The sequence below is a fragment of the Rhinolophus hipposideros genome (genome assembly GCF_964194185.1).
Source record: "Rhinolophus hipposideros genome assembly, chromosome: 23".
In the NCBI taxonomy this organism is placed as follows: domain Eukaryota; kingdom Metazoa; phylum Chordata; class Mammalia; order Chiroptera; family Rhinolophidae; genus Rhinolophus; species Rhinolophus hipposideros.
In genome coordinates this window covers 38087707-38103746 of record NC_138069.1, presented here as the reverse complement: position 1 = coordinate 38103746, position 16040 = coordinate 38087707, and the positions used below count along the sequence as shown (strand labels likewise).

General features: G+C 44.8%; 1 protein-coding gene across 8 annotated transcripts in view; it reads right to left on the bottom strand.

The window, feature by feature from the left end:
• The window catches only part of KCNIP1 (potassium voltage-gated channel interacting protein 1), a 259249-nt gene that overhangs the window by 27094 nt on the left and 216115 nt on the right, over window positions 1–16040 (bottom strand). The window contains exon 1 of one of the 8 annotated variants that reach the window (XM_081035838.1): window positions 13733–13854. The exons of 6 other annotated variants lie outside the window; for them this stretch is intronic. In XM_081035838.1, the coding sequence (XP_080891964.1) occupies window positions 13733–13841 (109 nt within the window). In that variant the 5' untranslated portion in view covers window positions 13842–13854. Of the gene's footprint in view, window positions 1–13732; window positions 13855–16040 lie in introns of those variants that run through there. One more of the 8 variants, XM_081035835.1, reaches the window with a different exon arrangement.

Here is a 16040-nt window from a genome sequence, read left to right as displayed (position 1 = left end):
GAAAGTGTGAGTATTTTTGGCAGCCTCTGAGCTATAGGGGTGGTTGTGGGTATCCTGGTTATGCTTTCCCCAGCCCAGGGGGGTGATTTCAGGCAGAGGGAACACTGACTTGGTGTGTGAGAGTTAGAAAAAGGAGATGGTTGGGGTGTGAGGTCTACATTGATTGGTGTGTGTATGAAAGCACACTTATAGTGGAGTCATTTACTATCCCCGGAAATTAGCTCTGGGAGAGGCAGTCTCCCAGATGTCCAGGCATCCAGAATACAGAAAATAAGAAAACACAGTCAATGGAGTTGGGGTCTGCAGTCAGTCAGATGTTGGCATTGCCTCCTTTGATATTTCCTAGCTGGGGCATTGGGCATGGACATCCCCGGGGCCCCATTTCACGTACTCAGCATCTGTCCCCAAGATGACTGGAGAGTGCCAGCCTGTAGCCTGTAGCTCAGCCCTACCAATGGGTTCTCTGCATGAGCAGGCAGAAGGGCCTTTGTAAAACAGTCTCGCAGGACACATAGTGAAGGTGTGTCTAGTATGCGACGGGCACCTTGGCAGGTAGTGTGATTGCAATGCTCTGGTTCTTGTTCCCAGGGAGGTGACTGTTTGGTGCCTGAGGGACTTGGAATCCCAGCCGCAAGAATAAAAGAATAACTGTGAGAAGTGCAGCAAGGGGGAGCTATTTGGTGCTATGGGAGGGAGTGGCGGGGGCTCAGGTACAGTGGAGGCAGTCAGGGACGGCTTCCCTGAGGAAGTGACGACAGCCCTGAAACCTGAAGGCATGAGAGCTTATTAGATAGGCAGGAAGGTGTGTGTGTGTGTGTGTGTGTGTGTGTGTGTGTGTGTGTGTGTGTGTGACATTCTTAGTCGGGAGGGAAGATGAGGTGGAGTTTTCAGGAACCTCCTGTGTAGAGGCTCCGTCTGGGGACGGAGAAAACAAGGCGTTCAAAGGAGATACATCTGAATATGTCCCTCTCTCTAAACCCTTCAATGGCTCCCCATTGCCTGCAGGGGAAAGGCCATGCTCTTTAATAAGGCATTCAATGCCTTTCATGATCTGCTCCCTGCTTAGCTTTCACGTGTTGTCTGTTGCTTCTCTCCCACCCACTGCCACCCTCCACACACACTCACTCTCTGCAAATACTTGAAGTTCCCCCAACACGACTTCCTGGGTGACACTTTCATATCTTTGCACACGCTCCTGCCTCCACCTGGTACCTGAGTTCTTTCCCTTTCTGCTGGGTGATTTCCTGGGCTTCTTCAAATCTATGCTGTTGTACTGCACACAGCCAGGGGACACCATTTAGACTAGAGTGTGAATGGTGCCTCCTGGAGTGGTACAGCCTTTCATAAAAGGCCACCTCAGGGCTGCTTCCTCTCAAGTGGAAGTTTTTCTGTCTCCCGCAGAGAGCATCAGTATGACAAGATCCCTCCCCTCCAGCGTCCCGCACATTGGATGGTGGTACAGTAAGGCTTTCTGTCTCCCTTGATCTTGGGCTCCTTGAGGGTTTGGCAAGTTCAGTCACTCACTTGGTAAATATGCACAGAGTGCCTATTCTGGGCCAGGGAGTTCCAGGGGCCAGCAACACGGTCACAGATTAGTCAGGCATGTCCTCTTCAGCAGAACTGACACGGTGAACAAATAATCGTACAGATGAATATGCAGGTATGAATTGTCTTAAGTGCTGCAAAGGAAGAGTGGGGCAGTAAGGAAATAGAACCAAAGGAAGGAAACCCATTTGAGTCAGAGGGAAGGAGAGGCTGCAGACATGTGAGCTGAAGCGTAAAAGTGAGAGTGTTAGGAAAAGAGTTTCAGGGAGCAGGAACAGCATGTGCAAGGATGATGAGCTCAGCCTTTGGAGCAACTCAGTGGAGGCCTAGTGGCAGAGCAGCATGACCAAGGGAGGAAGTGGTGTCAGGTAAGATGGCAATTGGTCAGATCAGTCCACTTTGGGTTTTTATCTTTACAGCAATGGGAAGCAGAGGTATCAAGTTTATAATTGTCCCAAACCGGAAATGCACCCATCAACAGTGAAATAAACCACACTGTTAGCATATTCACACAATGAAATGCTACACAGTGATGTGAGTGAATTAACAACCGCAGCATTTAACAAAACGGATGAATGTAGAGTGCAAGTAAAGTGAATCTCTGCTCTTAGAAGTCTGGATAGTGGTTACCTTGGAAAGTAGTCACTGGAATAGAACAAAAAGAGGGCTTCTGGGGTGCCGGAATGGTCTTTTTTATTTTAAATCTGGGTATTGGTTACATGGGTGCTGGTGCATATTATATTTCAAGAAGAGGTTTTTTTGTTTGTTTGTTTGTTTGTTTGTTTGTTTGTTTGAAATAGATGCAGAAAGACCTGCGAGGAGAGTGTTGCGATGGGCCGAGAGATGACGTTGACTTCGAAGGAGACCCGTAACGGGCCAGTTTGGAACCTGTCTGGCAGGGAGTCCAGCAGTCTTGCTGACGTAGGGGAGGCAGTGTGTGAGGGAAAGGGACCGAGAGGGGACACGGAAGATTTTCCAGGCTTGAGCAATTGGATGTGTGGTGGAACTGTGTCATGCAGTGGATGCTGGAAGAGAGCTGTGTCATGCTTCTCTTTGTACCCCGGGCCCCAGCAATGGGGCTCTTACAGGGCGTGGGTTTGGTTAATGCTGACTTGGGCTATTTTGAGTCAATAACCTGATGAACGGTGCCGGGAGAACAGCTGGTTACCCCCCTGGTGTTCCCCACCTTTCATCTTCCTAGGCTAGTTCAGAGTTATTTGTTCTCCAAACTCAACAGCTTCTTGCAGGAGGGTTCACGGGTATTTGTCAAGTGGACAGAACATCTCCACTCCCCTTGTGGGTACAAAACCAGTCTATAGTGCACAGGAGCGTATGTGTAACAGGTTCAGATTTTCCTGATCATTCTAGATGTGGAGAGAAGAGGAAAGGACGTTTAGAGAGAGCCTCTCCTGCCAGTTGCTGTCTCCAGTGCATTTCATACCCTGTACTATACGAGTATACTCCTTAAATAACCTCGCGAGGATTGTGTTATAAATACCCATTTGCTAGGTCATTAGGGCTTGGTTATTCGTCATCCGTGATGAAGTTGGCATTGGAACTGTGTTTGGTTTTGGTTGTGTCATCCTGCTGCTGTCTGATCAGGGATGAATGTCTGGGGAGCCACAGTGATGGAGGCTGATGAAGGCCAACACCCCCCTCAGTCTCCAGGATGACCGGAAGGAACCCTGGTACTCAGAAAGTCCTCGACAGTCTCTAAGAAAGAGCAGCGCTAAGGTTCTGTTTTGCCATTTAAAAAACAACAGTCACCCATAATGTCTCTTTATAGGATAATAAAAATGAACCATCTGTGGTTCATTGGGAAATGTCTCAGGCTTATTAAAAATATATGAATTTTGACTTTAAGAACAGGATGGCTGTTTTATTCAAAATTGTAAGCCAAAATGTATTATCTATTATTAATTTATTTTTAATAGACATCTTTCTTATAGATTAGCATTCTAATTACTTCTGAAAAAGTGGGCAGCAGCGAGGCAAGGTTTCCAATTAAAATTGTCCCGAAGATAAATTGAGGTCTTTGGCTGAGAGCACTTCAGCCTTTTCCCCATTGGGATCAGTGACATATTTCATCCTGGAGGGGCCAGGCTGGGATTCTCATCTGTGCTAGATCTGTCCCCGGAGTTGGAGGTTCTCCTCGGGGGTGAACTGGCTTGCTTCCCACCGCGGTTCCTGCAAAGACACCTTCCAAGAGCCACACAGGTGAAGGTGAAGCCACCAGGGCAGAACTGCCTCTAGTCTGCCTCTTGCTACTTTCCCTTCTCTCAGTTGCCTGCCCTTCCCAAGACCCCCTACCTTTCTATTTGCAATTCCTTCTCGAAAGCAAAACCCAAAAAAGACCTGCCGCAGTGACCTCAGCTCACAGTATGTGACAGAAGAATTCATGGCATCTTTCAAAACCTTGATACAATTGAAAATTTCAGGATTTATAGTTTGACTGAGGCTCATTCATGTCAATTCAAATCAGATCGTATTGACAAAGAGCCTTCTGTGGTCAGATGTTTGCATCTGTGAAGTTGGAGAAGTGACAAGAGTTGGACGCTGTGCCCAGGGAGTTGGGCTTGAATTTCATACCTGTCACACACAGTTGCACCACCTGCCCAATGGTGTTTCCTTGTATGGGAAGGACACTCACTTCTCAGGGCCTTCTAGGGTATCAGGTGCCTACCCAGGACATGGCACATAGTAGGTATGCAGCAGGAAGGGAAAGGTGGAGCTCCTCTCCCTTCGCCTCCTGTCTATTCCTGGGTGAGGAGGGTGGAGTGGTGGCCTGAGCTCTGGATCACCCTGCCTGGGTGTCAATCTGGCACCGTCTCTAAGGGACAATGTGTAGGAGGGCTGGCCATCCGTGGGGAGGCCAGCATAGGCCAAAGAACACCGAACACATCCTGCAACTCCTGGTTCCCATTCTCTGGGCTTCGATTCCTTCTGCAGGAAAGAGGGGCGTGCTGTTGGGGGAGCAGGAGCACTGGATTTCTACTTTTCTAGCCTTGGGCAGTTCTCTATATTTTTAGTTCATTAATCAATCATGGATCTAGTTTCCAGAAACTTCTCTAGTCACCTTGAACCTATGCTATTTTCAATTTATATTAATTTCCTCTTGATATACCAAGTTTCATTAAGTTTATTAGTTTTGGGTAAGTTAAACTTCTTTTAATCGGTCCTAGTTTACCTCTTTTAATCTAATTTTAGTACATTAAGGATTTGTTCAACCTTCCTTTATTTGTTTAACAGGCATAGAAGCATGTTCACGCTCTCCATATTCAGATTTTAGGAAGGGGAAGATTATATAAAAGAAATTTAATGAATTCCTATGTAAAGACACACTGAGTGCTTTCTCATTTGTTAATCTTTTATCTTCCCAGCAATCCTGGGAGCTGATATTAGTCTCCTCAGTTTGCCATTGGATAAACTGAGTCTCAGAAAGCCTCAGTGACTCACGCAGGGTGAGTGTAAGGGTTTGTACTGGGATCTCTCTGATTGCACAACGTTGCTTGCACAGTGTTGTGAGAGAATGTTGCAATGGTGTAATGTGCGCCCAGCTTCTTTCTGCCTTCCTTATCCTCTTTACACATCCGAGAGACGGAAGTTAATATTCCTGGAGTTGCTCAGTGTTGATTCTTTGCTTCTCCTGACCAGTAGGATTTTTTAAAAGCATCCTTGCCTTATCCGAAAAGGCTTGGGAAAGGCTTGGAGTGGAGACTCGAGAGGAGGGGTCCTCCAGGCTCTCGTCTAGCAGTCTGCTTCTTTCCTGTTACACTTGGCCTTGGGATCTTAGTTGAGAAAATGCTGTGATTGCTGCAGGTTAACGCAGACCTGGCTGAGCAGCAACCCGTACGTTTAATACCACACATATTTAACTGCATCTGGCCAATGAGGGCGTTGCATGTTTCGGGATCTTTACTTAGATGGTTCTTGGGGAAAATCGAGGGCATGTGTATCAAGCATTTTTGAATTATGTCTCTGTTAGCATCTGTGAATGTCTCCCCAGGGAGGCCAGGAAAGCTCTATTAGCCGAGCAGTTTAAAACAGGATTGGAGGAAGCAGTGGGGGAATATCCCATAGGGAACGATAATTATAAACAACACTTCCATGTAAACAGGACTTAATGGGTTTTCTATATTGAATTCCAGAGAGTGAGACTCTTGAGTGGGTGTCTCAGCACCCACTCCAGGGCTGTAGCCCCGAAGTGCTGGGAGCTGAGGCGGAGGTTCAGTGGGCCCTGCTGGTTCCCTGGGCACCAGACGCCTCTCAGACTATAACACTGCTGAGCTGTGGGCAGCATGATGATAATGGCATTGTCATGTGACCTTGAGGAAGTGACCTTGGGCAAGTCACTTCCTCCCTTTGGGCCCTTATAGAATATTTATTGAGTTAGCACTGAGCCAAATATTCTCAGCCCATTCATTTCAATTAATCCAACATCCTGCAAGGTGGGTTATATTACCTCATTTTACAGATTGGGAAACTAAGTCTCATGGAAATTAAATATCTTCCCCAAGGTCATTCGTCAACAAAGGGGAGAGCTGGGGTTTAAATTATGGCTTCTGACTCCAATTCCAGGCTTATTTCCACGGCTCTGGATCATCTCCATGCTCTTTAGGGTCTTGTCAAGCTAAACATTCTATGAAATATACTTTCTTGACGCCAGAGGCTTGGTGATCTCATCTTGGCTTTTGCAACACTCCCTTCACTTATTTTGATCTAGTAGCCATGGAACAGAAATATCACTCATTAGTTGTGTGTGTGCTGATGGTTCCACCGTTCTCGGGGTTATAGCTTGGCCCAGTGCACACGTAAGGAATTCTAACTGATGGTTGGTTGTCATGGTGATGGTGCCACAGAGAAATGCTGTGGCCCTGGCTGGGTCACATGCCTGCTGGGTCACCTTGGAAGCAAGTACATCATGGGACATGAAGACTTCAAGGTTAGACAGACCTTACATGTCACTCAGTGGTTTTCAAACTCCTATAGAGGCAAGGATGTCTTTAATGAAAGGACATTTTGCTTGGAGGCCAAGTATGTAAGAGAGATGCTGGATTAGAGCAGGAGATCAGAAGGCCGTTTTCCTTCCCTACATCCCAGGAGGGGATTTTTGCAGATCACCATGTAAAAACTACTGATCTGATTCAAACTGCTCATTTTCCAGTTGGCCAGGTGGAGTCCAGAGAGAGTCACTGATTTGCCTGAGGCACAAGACTGAGTGGAGGCCAGGTCTACTGATATGCCCCCCCAGGGCGCTTTTCTTACTCCGGTAGAAATGGCAAGGACGGTGCCAGGGTGGGGCTTGAAAGAATCCCCAGGTTCTTTGCTATGTGCAGGGACCATCACCAATTTGTGCATTCATCCATCATTCACCAGTTTTCACTAGGTATCTATCTGTGAAGTAGGAGAGCTTGCTCTATTCTTGGAATATCCTCTGAATTACCCATGGCAGGCCAGAGGGGAATAGCAACCTTCTGGGAATACTTGGGATGTGCATTAGGAAGAGAATAGAGAGGTTGGGAGAAGGAGCTGGGCTTTGGAGGAAAACAAAGGCCCACTGGAGAGGAGCAAGAAGTAACTCTGTGTGTGGTGTGGCATGTAGCACCTTTGTTGGTGAAGATGGAAGCCTTTGTTTTGGGCCCCCAGTACATTCCAAGTTGGGAGGAAGCTTTGGAGATCAATCCCTAGGCTCGCCATCCAGTGGTTATTTCTTCGTTCAACACCTCCTGAGCATGTCCTATGTGTCGGGCATGAGCTGGTTAGGACTGTGTGGAGAACAAGGCAGACAGAATCACTGTCTCCATGAGGTAGCCCCTCCCCACCTGTGTCCTTTGTCTGCAGGATAAAGGCGCTCATTCATTTGTTCACTCACTCAAGGAACGTTTCTTCCTGGTGCCAGACCCAACTGTCTTCCTAAAGTTGATTCCCTCAGGAAGCACAACTTCAAGTGATTCCTAAGGGAACAAATCATCTCCTCTCTAGCTTTTAAAATTAGCTAACAATCTAGAGCCAGTATACTGTGTGAGCACCATACGTAACGAAAAATATGTAACTCAGGCTCTTCACACACAAATTCACTGACAAAAGGATTGCCTAAGCAGGGATCTGTGTTTCAGGAGTAATTCAAGGTCAGCCTGGAGAAGACACGGAACGTAGGTAAGTTTTGATGGAGATGGATTAAAAGCAGGAAAGTCAGGCAGAGAATGAATGGAAAGAAAGCCTCCAGGAGCATAAGAGCGGTTTGGAGCCATGGAGCTGGATAGAGAGAAGATGAGGGGCGCAGGGAAGGTGAAGGCAGGGTGGAGGAATCCAGGGACAGCTTTGACTTTTTAATCTTTGAATGTCGACTTGAAGGAAATAAAGGAACAATACTGCAGTGCTTACTTATTTCAAGGGCATTGGATCAATGGAGACTGCACCAAATGTACTGAACAGATGACTGTGTGTGACACGGAACTCTATTTCAGCAAACCTGAAATGCCCAGCCCGAGACATGCCTGAAGAAGTAACGAGACAGACTGTTCTTTACAGCCAGCTTTGTGCACATGGAGACAAAGGCTGGGTTCCTCCCTGGGGCTGGTTTTGTCTGGGGGATGGTGGTCTGACCACGCAGCTCAAGTGCAAGGTGGGCTGCCGTGACTTCCTTGCACAGCGTGGAGTCTCTAGAGATCGAAGCACAAAGAGCAGCTGGTAAACGACGGATTAGCTAAGCTGACTCCCAAAGGCCAGTGATTATGTGATGTAACCAACTGGGTACCCAGGTGGACCACGGAGGATCGAGGGCTGGCCTCAGACCTGGCTAAGTCTCCTTCCTGTCACTGCCTCCCCCTGCCCCCCTTTCTCTCTCACTCCCACTTGTTACCTCTTTCTTCTCTGCCACCTCTGACCATTTTTCTCTTCTCTTCTACCTCTCACCTTCCTGTTTTATTTCTCTTCTTCTCCTTTCTCTCCAGTTTCTTCTGAAATTGAACATATTATGGACTGTCTAAGCAGGTTTATTTTCTTCCTGAAGTAGATTTTATATTCACTTTTTTTATCATAAAATCAGGGGGCAACCCTTCTGTGTTGATACCCAGGAATAGGCATCATTATCTTTAATTCTGAGCACTGTTGTCACAACAGTAGCCCTGGGGGAAAGTGGGATTGGGTTGTGGGCGGGGGAAGCTATGGGCACTTGCTCTTTGTATTGTAAGGGATTGTTTTCAAAAGCGCGAATTCCTTCATGTACTACTGTGTCATTCCATTGCAAACGTGTTTTTACAAATCAGCTAAGTTGAACAATTTACATTTCTTTTTCTCTGAAGAACCTCAAACCAGTTATATGCAGTTGTTTTGACGCATACGTGGCTCTCTCTCTTTCTCAGAATCTATGATCTTGGATAGAAAAAGAAATTTTAAAAAGTTTGTCATGCTTGCTATGACAGACTGCAAAATACCAGCTATTCTGTACCAGCAAATCTCGTGTGTCTAGGCGCTGGATTTTAGGAGGTTTTGTCAGCTGCAGGATGGGTTTGGGGGAAAGTGGGCAGGTAGCCACTAACCTGGAGGTAGCCCCATTTTGTGGGTCAGGCTAGGGGTCTTCAGGCTGTGGCTTCTAGGCCTGGGCAGCTCTGGATGCCCCTCTGAAACCCAAAGGAATGGGAAGGCTTCTGAACAGAGTGAGTTCTCCTGTTTGGAGGGGAGGGGAAGTCCTGGCTGTCCTCTCGCTGGTCATACATGTAGAAAAGTTTCAGAGACAGAGCTGGGAGCCCACCCGGAGCAGGAGACAGGGTTGTACCCATGGGGATGAAAGGTCTAGGGGAACCCCTCCCATGTACCTTGAAAGATGTACACCCTGGGAACATCCTAAACCTTGACAGCATAAAAATGATAATATAATGAACAGATTTGGTAGGTGGAGAGAACAATGGGAGAAGTGGAGGAAGGAAAAAAGTGTCCTTGTCTTCTGATATTTCAGAGAAGGTGGGCAGTAGACACTGCTTAAAGCCATATTTAAGTAATCAGGGATTAAGTGTACCTTATAAAGTATAACTGTATCTACAGAAGAATTAAAAAATAACTAACCAAATCCAGAGGTAGAAAGAAGAAAAAGAGAAAAGTTTGGGTCTAATATTGTAAAGGAGTAATCCACTCAAGTCTATTTGTTTATTCAGTGGTAGGTGGGTGTACAAACTGTGTGTGTGTGTGTGTGTGTGTGTGTGTGTGTGTGAGCAAGGCCAGGCTCTAGGGAGAATCCATTCCTTGCCTCTTCCAGCTTCTGGTGGCTGCCAGCACTCCTTGGCTTGTGGCCACCTGACTTCAATTCTTTCCTCCATCTTCATATCACCTCTCCTCTTCTGTCTGTGCCTAATCTCTGCCTTCCTCTCTTTTATTACACTCATGATGTTTGGACATATAGGACCCCACCAGATAATTCAAGATAATATCATCCAAGATCCTTAACTTAATCACACCTGCAAAGAACCTTTTTCCTTATGAGGTGACATGTACAGGTTCCGGGGATGAGGACCTAACATCTTTGGGTGGCCATGATTCGGCCCACTACAACCTAACTGTATGAGGTTGTGAGAACTTTACCAGGAGGAATAATACAAATATTTGATACATACAAATAGTCATATTCCCCGTGCTCCATGCACGGTTTCAGTGCAAGTCTTGCTGCATTTGGACAATGTATTTAGAAAGTGCTTTCTAGTTGGACTCAGAAAGACTTTAATTGAGTCTTAAAATTGTTACTTCCTAGCCATGTAGCCTTGAAGTCAAAGCTCTGGAGCCTCAGTTAACAAACAAACAAACGCGCACACACACACACACACACACACACACACACACACACACACTATAAAATCAGTTCAATAATAATATAAGATCCTTATATTTCACAGAAATTTTTTTGCTGTGCAGGTCAAACACTAGATAGTCTATGAAGTCCTAGACAAGCACTTAGTCCATAAGAAATGGGTAAAGCTGGATATGTGTGGGTCGTTGGCTTCATGTGAACGCTATTTCAGATTTTTTGCCATTCAGTGGATCCAGCAAACTTCCAGAGTAATACCACATGTGAGTCTCAGTACTTCCGTCAGTGCTTTGACCTGGAATAGTGACTGTCCTCTGAAGTTACCGTGGCAGGGCCAGGAGACATGTACTTCCCCATCTACCACTGCGTTTCATCCGTACAACAACAATATGTAGCATTACGACTATTGTTATGAGTACATTGTGTCACCAAAAAGATAGGTTGAAGTCCTAATCCCGGTACCTGTGAATGAAACCTCATTTAGAAATAGGGTCTTTGCAGATGTAACCAAGTTAAGATGAGGTCATTCCGGTGGGCTCTAATACAATATGACTGGTGTTTTTGTAAAAAGAGGAAAGCACCACTTGAAGACAGAGACACACAGAGAGAAGTTGGCCATGTGAAGATGGAGATAGGTAGGAGTTATGCTGCCACAGCTAAGGAATACCTGGGGTTGCCAGGAACTGGAAGAGACATGGGAGGGTTCTCCTCCAGGGGCTTCCAAGGGAGCAGAGCCCTGTCAATTCCTTGCCTTTGGATTTACAGCCTCCAGAACTGTGCGCGAATACACTTCTCTTGTTATAAGCCACCCAATGAAGTAATTCATTGCAGCAGCCCTAGGAGATTAATGGAACCATTATCCTCACTTCTCTATGTTTACAAATGGGAAAAATGAAAGCTAGAGAAGAAAAAGGACAAACCCAAGTCACACAACTGATAAATGGCACCTGCAGGATTGGAACCCAGCTCTTTTGACTTTGGGCCCAATATCTATACCATTTCAAAATTACTACTGAAAAATAAAATAAGAATAAGGTCAAGGGCCTAAGAAAGATTACTGATGGGTTCTTCAGAGATGTTCCAACTGCTCTCCTTAGAATGACTATGTCACATTTGTCCCAATGTATTTGGTAGGAGGTGGTATTCGCCCCTTAGTACTCAAATAAGTGAACAGAGTTTCCCACATCACATACTCATTAAAAATAGCATTTTGGAACATATCTTGAACTCTACGTGTAGTATAGACATAATCACCGACCATATCTGGAGCTAGCTTACTTGTTGAGGCACTTGCTGTCCAGGAAAGAGGGCGAAATTTTAGAGAAAAATACCTCCTCATTGCTATTGCTGTGTCTGTCAAAATTTTATGTAATGGCTCTAAGCTTTTATTCTTCCTTATATAAAGGGAACAATGACATCTACTTTCCAGTGTTATTTAATTTTTTCCTTAGTGTGTTTTTTTGAGGGTTATATTAGCTCATGTATATAAATGCACCTGGTACTAAACCTGAGACATTGTAGGTGCTGAATAAATGTTAATCCCTTTGATCACCGAAGGCAGTCCCAAGCATATGTTCTCTACATTTCACCTTAATCCCCTCATTACTATAACATTAAATGAATAACTAACATCTTCTGTGGTAATAATAAAACCAAAATCTGTAAGCTTGAGCAGCTAACGTAGGCAAGGGAGATGGATATTTCTGAATATCGAAAGGAAAAGTGGGGTAACATTTCCACTGCATCTTTAGTCTTATAAGGAAGTAAGTAGCTTTGGCATTAATTTTTATTCTCGGGGGTATCTGCTATGAAGCTCTGAGCAGGATAGAACATGTTCTCCTGGGACCTGGTGGGGAACAGGGCCTTTGTGCAATTGTTATGGACTGGCAAGCTGAGCAAGGAGTTTTACAAGAGCACATCTGAGGGACCAAGGGCCAGGAAGGGTCTCTATGTACACATGGAACTACTCTCATAGACTGTTAGATTTCAGGTGGTTTTTAAGAAATAAAAAGTGTTCTGAATGTGCTTCAGTTTTCAAAACCTCAAGGAAACACAATCATAGACTCACAGAAACATAGGCTCACTAACTTTTAGCCAAAGCATAAAGAGCCCTTCCTTACATACAGGCCTAAGATAGAACAGATGAAGGGAAGCCAGACCTGCTGAAGCAGGGATGAAGGGTTCAGAACCTGCCCTACCACCTCCAACACAAAACTTAACACAAAGAAACCTTTGGGTCACTCAAGAATTTCATGAAGCAGAGATTGAAAATCATCAATAGTCTCCAAAGGAAACTGAGATCCAGATGATTTGACCAAGGTTAACCGGAGATAGATCATTGACAGAAACCAGAGCTCATCCAGCCACATAATCCCGCACTTCAGTCTCTGGTCTACCTCAGCTTTCGTTGGTACTTTAGCTTGCCATCCTTTGTCTACCAATGTATTTCATTATTATGTAAGGTTATGACATGTGATGCCTCTTTGAAGAGAAATTCTGTCTACACTATGTAGTTATGGAAGAATATACATCGAATACACATTGTTTATACACTGCATACATATTGAATATACATTGTTGGAATCTGGGCTTGTTGAAAGCATTGCTCTTCAAAATCGGAATTTTTCCAGGAGTCTCCTTTTATGTGATAAGAATCATATAGAAAAACTATGTTCTATCTGGAACAAAATCTAAGGAGGAGGAGGAAAATACTCTTCATTTATTCAGCTCCTTTAACGTTAGAACTCAAACCACTAACTTTCTAGTCAGAAACAGTGTGGTTAACCTGAATTTTTGACTACATTCTCATTAAGAAATAGAAGCTAAAGTCACAGCTGATGAGGTGGTTTCAGAGGAAGCGTTCTTATGAGGGTTGAAATTTAAGGGTTGGAGAAAGGAACTGACATTTGTTAAATGTCTTCTAATTATCAGGCCCTGTGGTTAGTATTTTAAAGTGTTAATAAAGTTTTACCATCACAATCTTCCCAAGTACTTTTTCAAGTTAATCAGTATAACGGCTTTTAAAAGTCATTGGCTTCAATGAACAGTATAGCTATCAGATATTTTGAGAAAGGACTGTGATGTATTGTGCTAGTCTCTCTCAGCTAGTAATCCACCAAGACTCACACGCACAAAGGGTCGGAAGCCAGGGCCCTCACCGCCCTTCAGCCCGACCCCTCTCCAGACGCGGCGTTTCAGCACCACGGACAGCGCTACCACTGGGGCACTCGGAGCAAGGCAGGGATCACCACCGCTCGGATTTAGCCGGGCTTTTTAAACATCTCTCGGGTCTCCGCGCTACTTTCCGTGCATTTTCTAAACTACTCTCACACTGCCGAAACCGAAAAGCACACATTTATATACAACAGAGAGGTCTGCAGGTTCACTTACCGTCTGACAAGTCAATCAGCCCGAGATAGTGCAAAAGTTTCAAAGAGGAGCACACGACCACCACTATTCCCAAGGTCTGCAGCCCCTCCGACTCGCCCTCTGCCCACATCCTCTCGGAACAGGGCGCACCAGCAAGACGCCAGGCGGGCATTGGAAGCCAGAAATCCTCGCTTCCAAGCCGCCCTTCCTGCTGTTCTCCTAAGTGCTTGGTTTATTTTCACCGGTCTTCTTCCTCGCACTCTCTCCCTCCCTCCCTCCCTTCCACTCCCCCCATTCCCTCCACCTTTCTCCTCCTCCTAGTTGGTAATCGCTGTGTTGTTTTATAGTAATCTTTACTTTTATTTCCTCTTCTCCCAAGGCAATCTCCCCAGAGGTTGAACCAACGCCTAAACATCTGCTATCTGAGTGTAACCATAACAGGCAGTGTCTCTTGACACTTTCTCTTTGAGACTCAGAGGGAATTTGTGTGAGTGTAGACCATCTCAAAGACATAGGAAGAGGCTTACTACTTTCAATCTGAGATAAACTTAGAGGTGCAGGTTATTTTCCAAAGGGACAATAATTTGTACTTCTTTGCTAAAAAACTAATCAAGCTTACATATTCTGGAATACAGGTGGTCCCTGTTTGACATCACAAAGTGTCGCTGGAAACTGTATTCCCAAGAAAGTAATTGCAAACTGGGTTGAGTACACAGTCATATTTGTGTTGGGGCAGGTTTCATACCAGTAGCAGAAATCATTTAAAGCAAAACTGAATGAGCAACACTTATGGAAATAAAGAAAAACAAAACAAACAACAACAACAAAAACAAACAAACAAGGAAGCAAAAGCAATGGTATTGGTGTGTCCTGAGGTACCAGGCTCTGTGGCAAACTTGACAATCTTCCTACCCTGATTTGTCAGCAGTGAGCCAGGTGGGGAAGAGTGGCCAACATGAGGAAGAGAGTTTGGAGACTTAGGGTCATAGAGGCCTGTCCTGGGAAAGTTCCTTGATCTCCATGAGGCCCAGTTTCCTCTTCTGTGAATAAACCCACCTCAAGTAAGAGAACCTATGCCAAAAGTGAGCACACAATGCACCTACCAAACGCTGGTCTCAGGTTCTGAGAATACACAATGGTGGCAGCAGTCTGGGGAAAAGAGATTCTCATGAATTGGTGGTAGGAATGTAAATTTGTACCACCTCTTGGGAGGGAAAAATACATATACACCATATGATCCTGAAATTTCACTTCACTCACAGAGATGCCTGCTTATGTGCATAAAAATATATGCATCATTTGTTTATAGCAGCAAAAGGCTGAAAAAAAAACATATATGCTCATCTGTGAGGAAACATTAAATAAATTATAGTGCATGTATGAAAGGAATACTATACAGTCATTAAAATTATACAACACATTTATCTTTTCCTGGAAGAATACTGAAAATATATTAAAGTGAAAAAAAGTCAGTTATTTAGTACATTACCATTTTAATTTTGAAAAGGGACACACACACACACACACACACACACACGCTGGAATATACACAATATATTTCCAGAAGGATACACTGATAATTGAGAGTTTCTGTTTTCTCTGGAGAGAAGAGCTGAGGTTTTGGGGTCAGAAGGAGACCCACTGTTGAAATTTTCTCCCAGGTATGTGTGTAATCAGTTTTAAACAACAACAGTAACTAAATGTGAATGCTGGTCTCTCCTTCCTTTCCGTCTTTGTGATGGGGAGACAGTCTACATATGTGAGTGAGACTCGGGAAACGCTTGTCTTCTCTGCCTACACCTCCCCTGTTGGTTCTATTTCTCAACCTCATGGACAGTGGTGTCTTGGAGTCAGCCTATTCCAGCTTGTGAAAGCTGATTGGTAAATTTTCAGGAAGTCAGCAAGGCAGTGGTTAAGTCTTTGGTGGCATGAGATGAGCCACAATAGGAGTATTTGCTCTATGGGAATTGGCAAACATTGCACATGAATACACCAGTTTACCAGGACACCAATCTGCCATTCCAGATCCCAGCTGCCCTGAAGGAAACCTGATTAATTCACATGTCCAGAGGTGTTCCTGACTTACTGAATCTCCTCTCTTCTGGAGCTCTAGTAAGTGTAATATTTAACCTAGTAGGCTTAGGGGATTTCAGGGAAAGCCAGACATGAGGAAGGGAATTAGAGCAGAGAGAATTCCAAGTTTCTGCTAAGTCAGTACTTTATTATCTTGGCTTTTCTACCCTGTACCTCTCCTGCTTCCTACCTGCTCCTTCCTCTCTCTCTACTGCTTCTTTTCGACAATTCTCTGCCTTCTAAGACTGGTGCTATC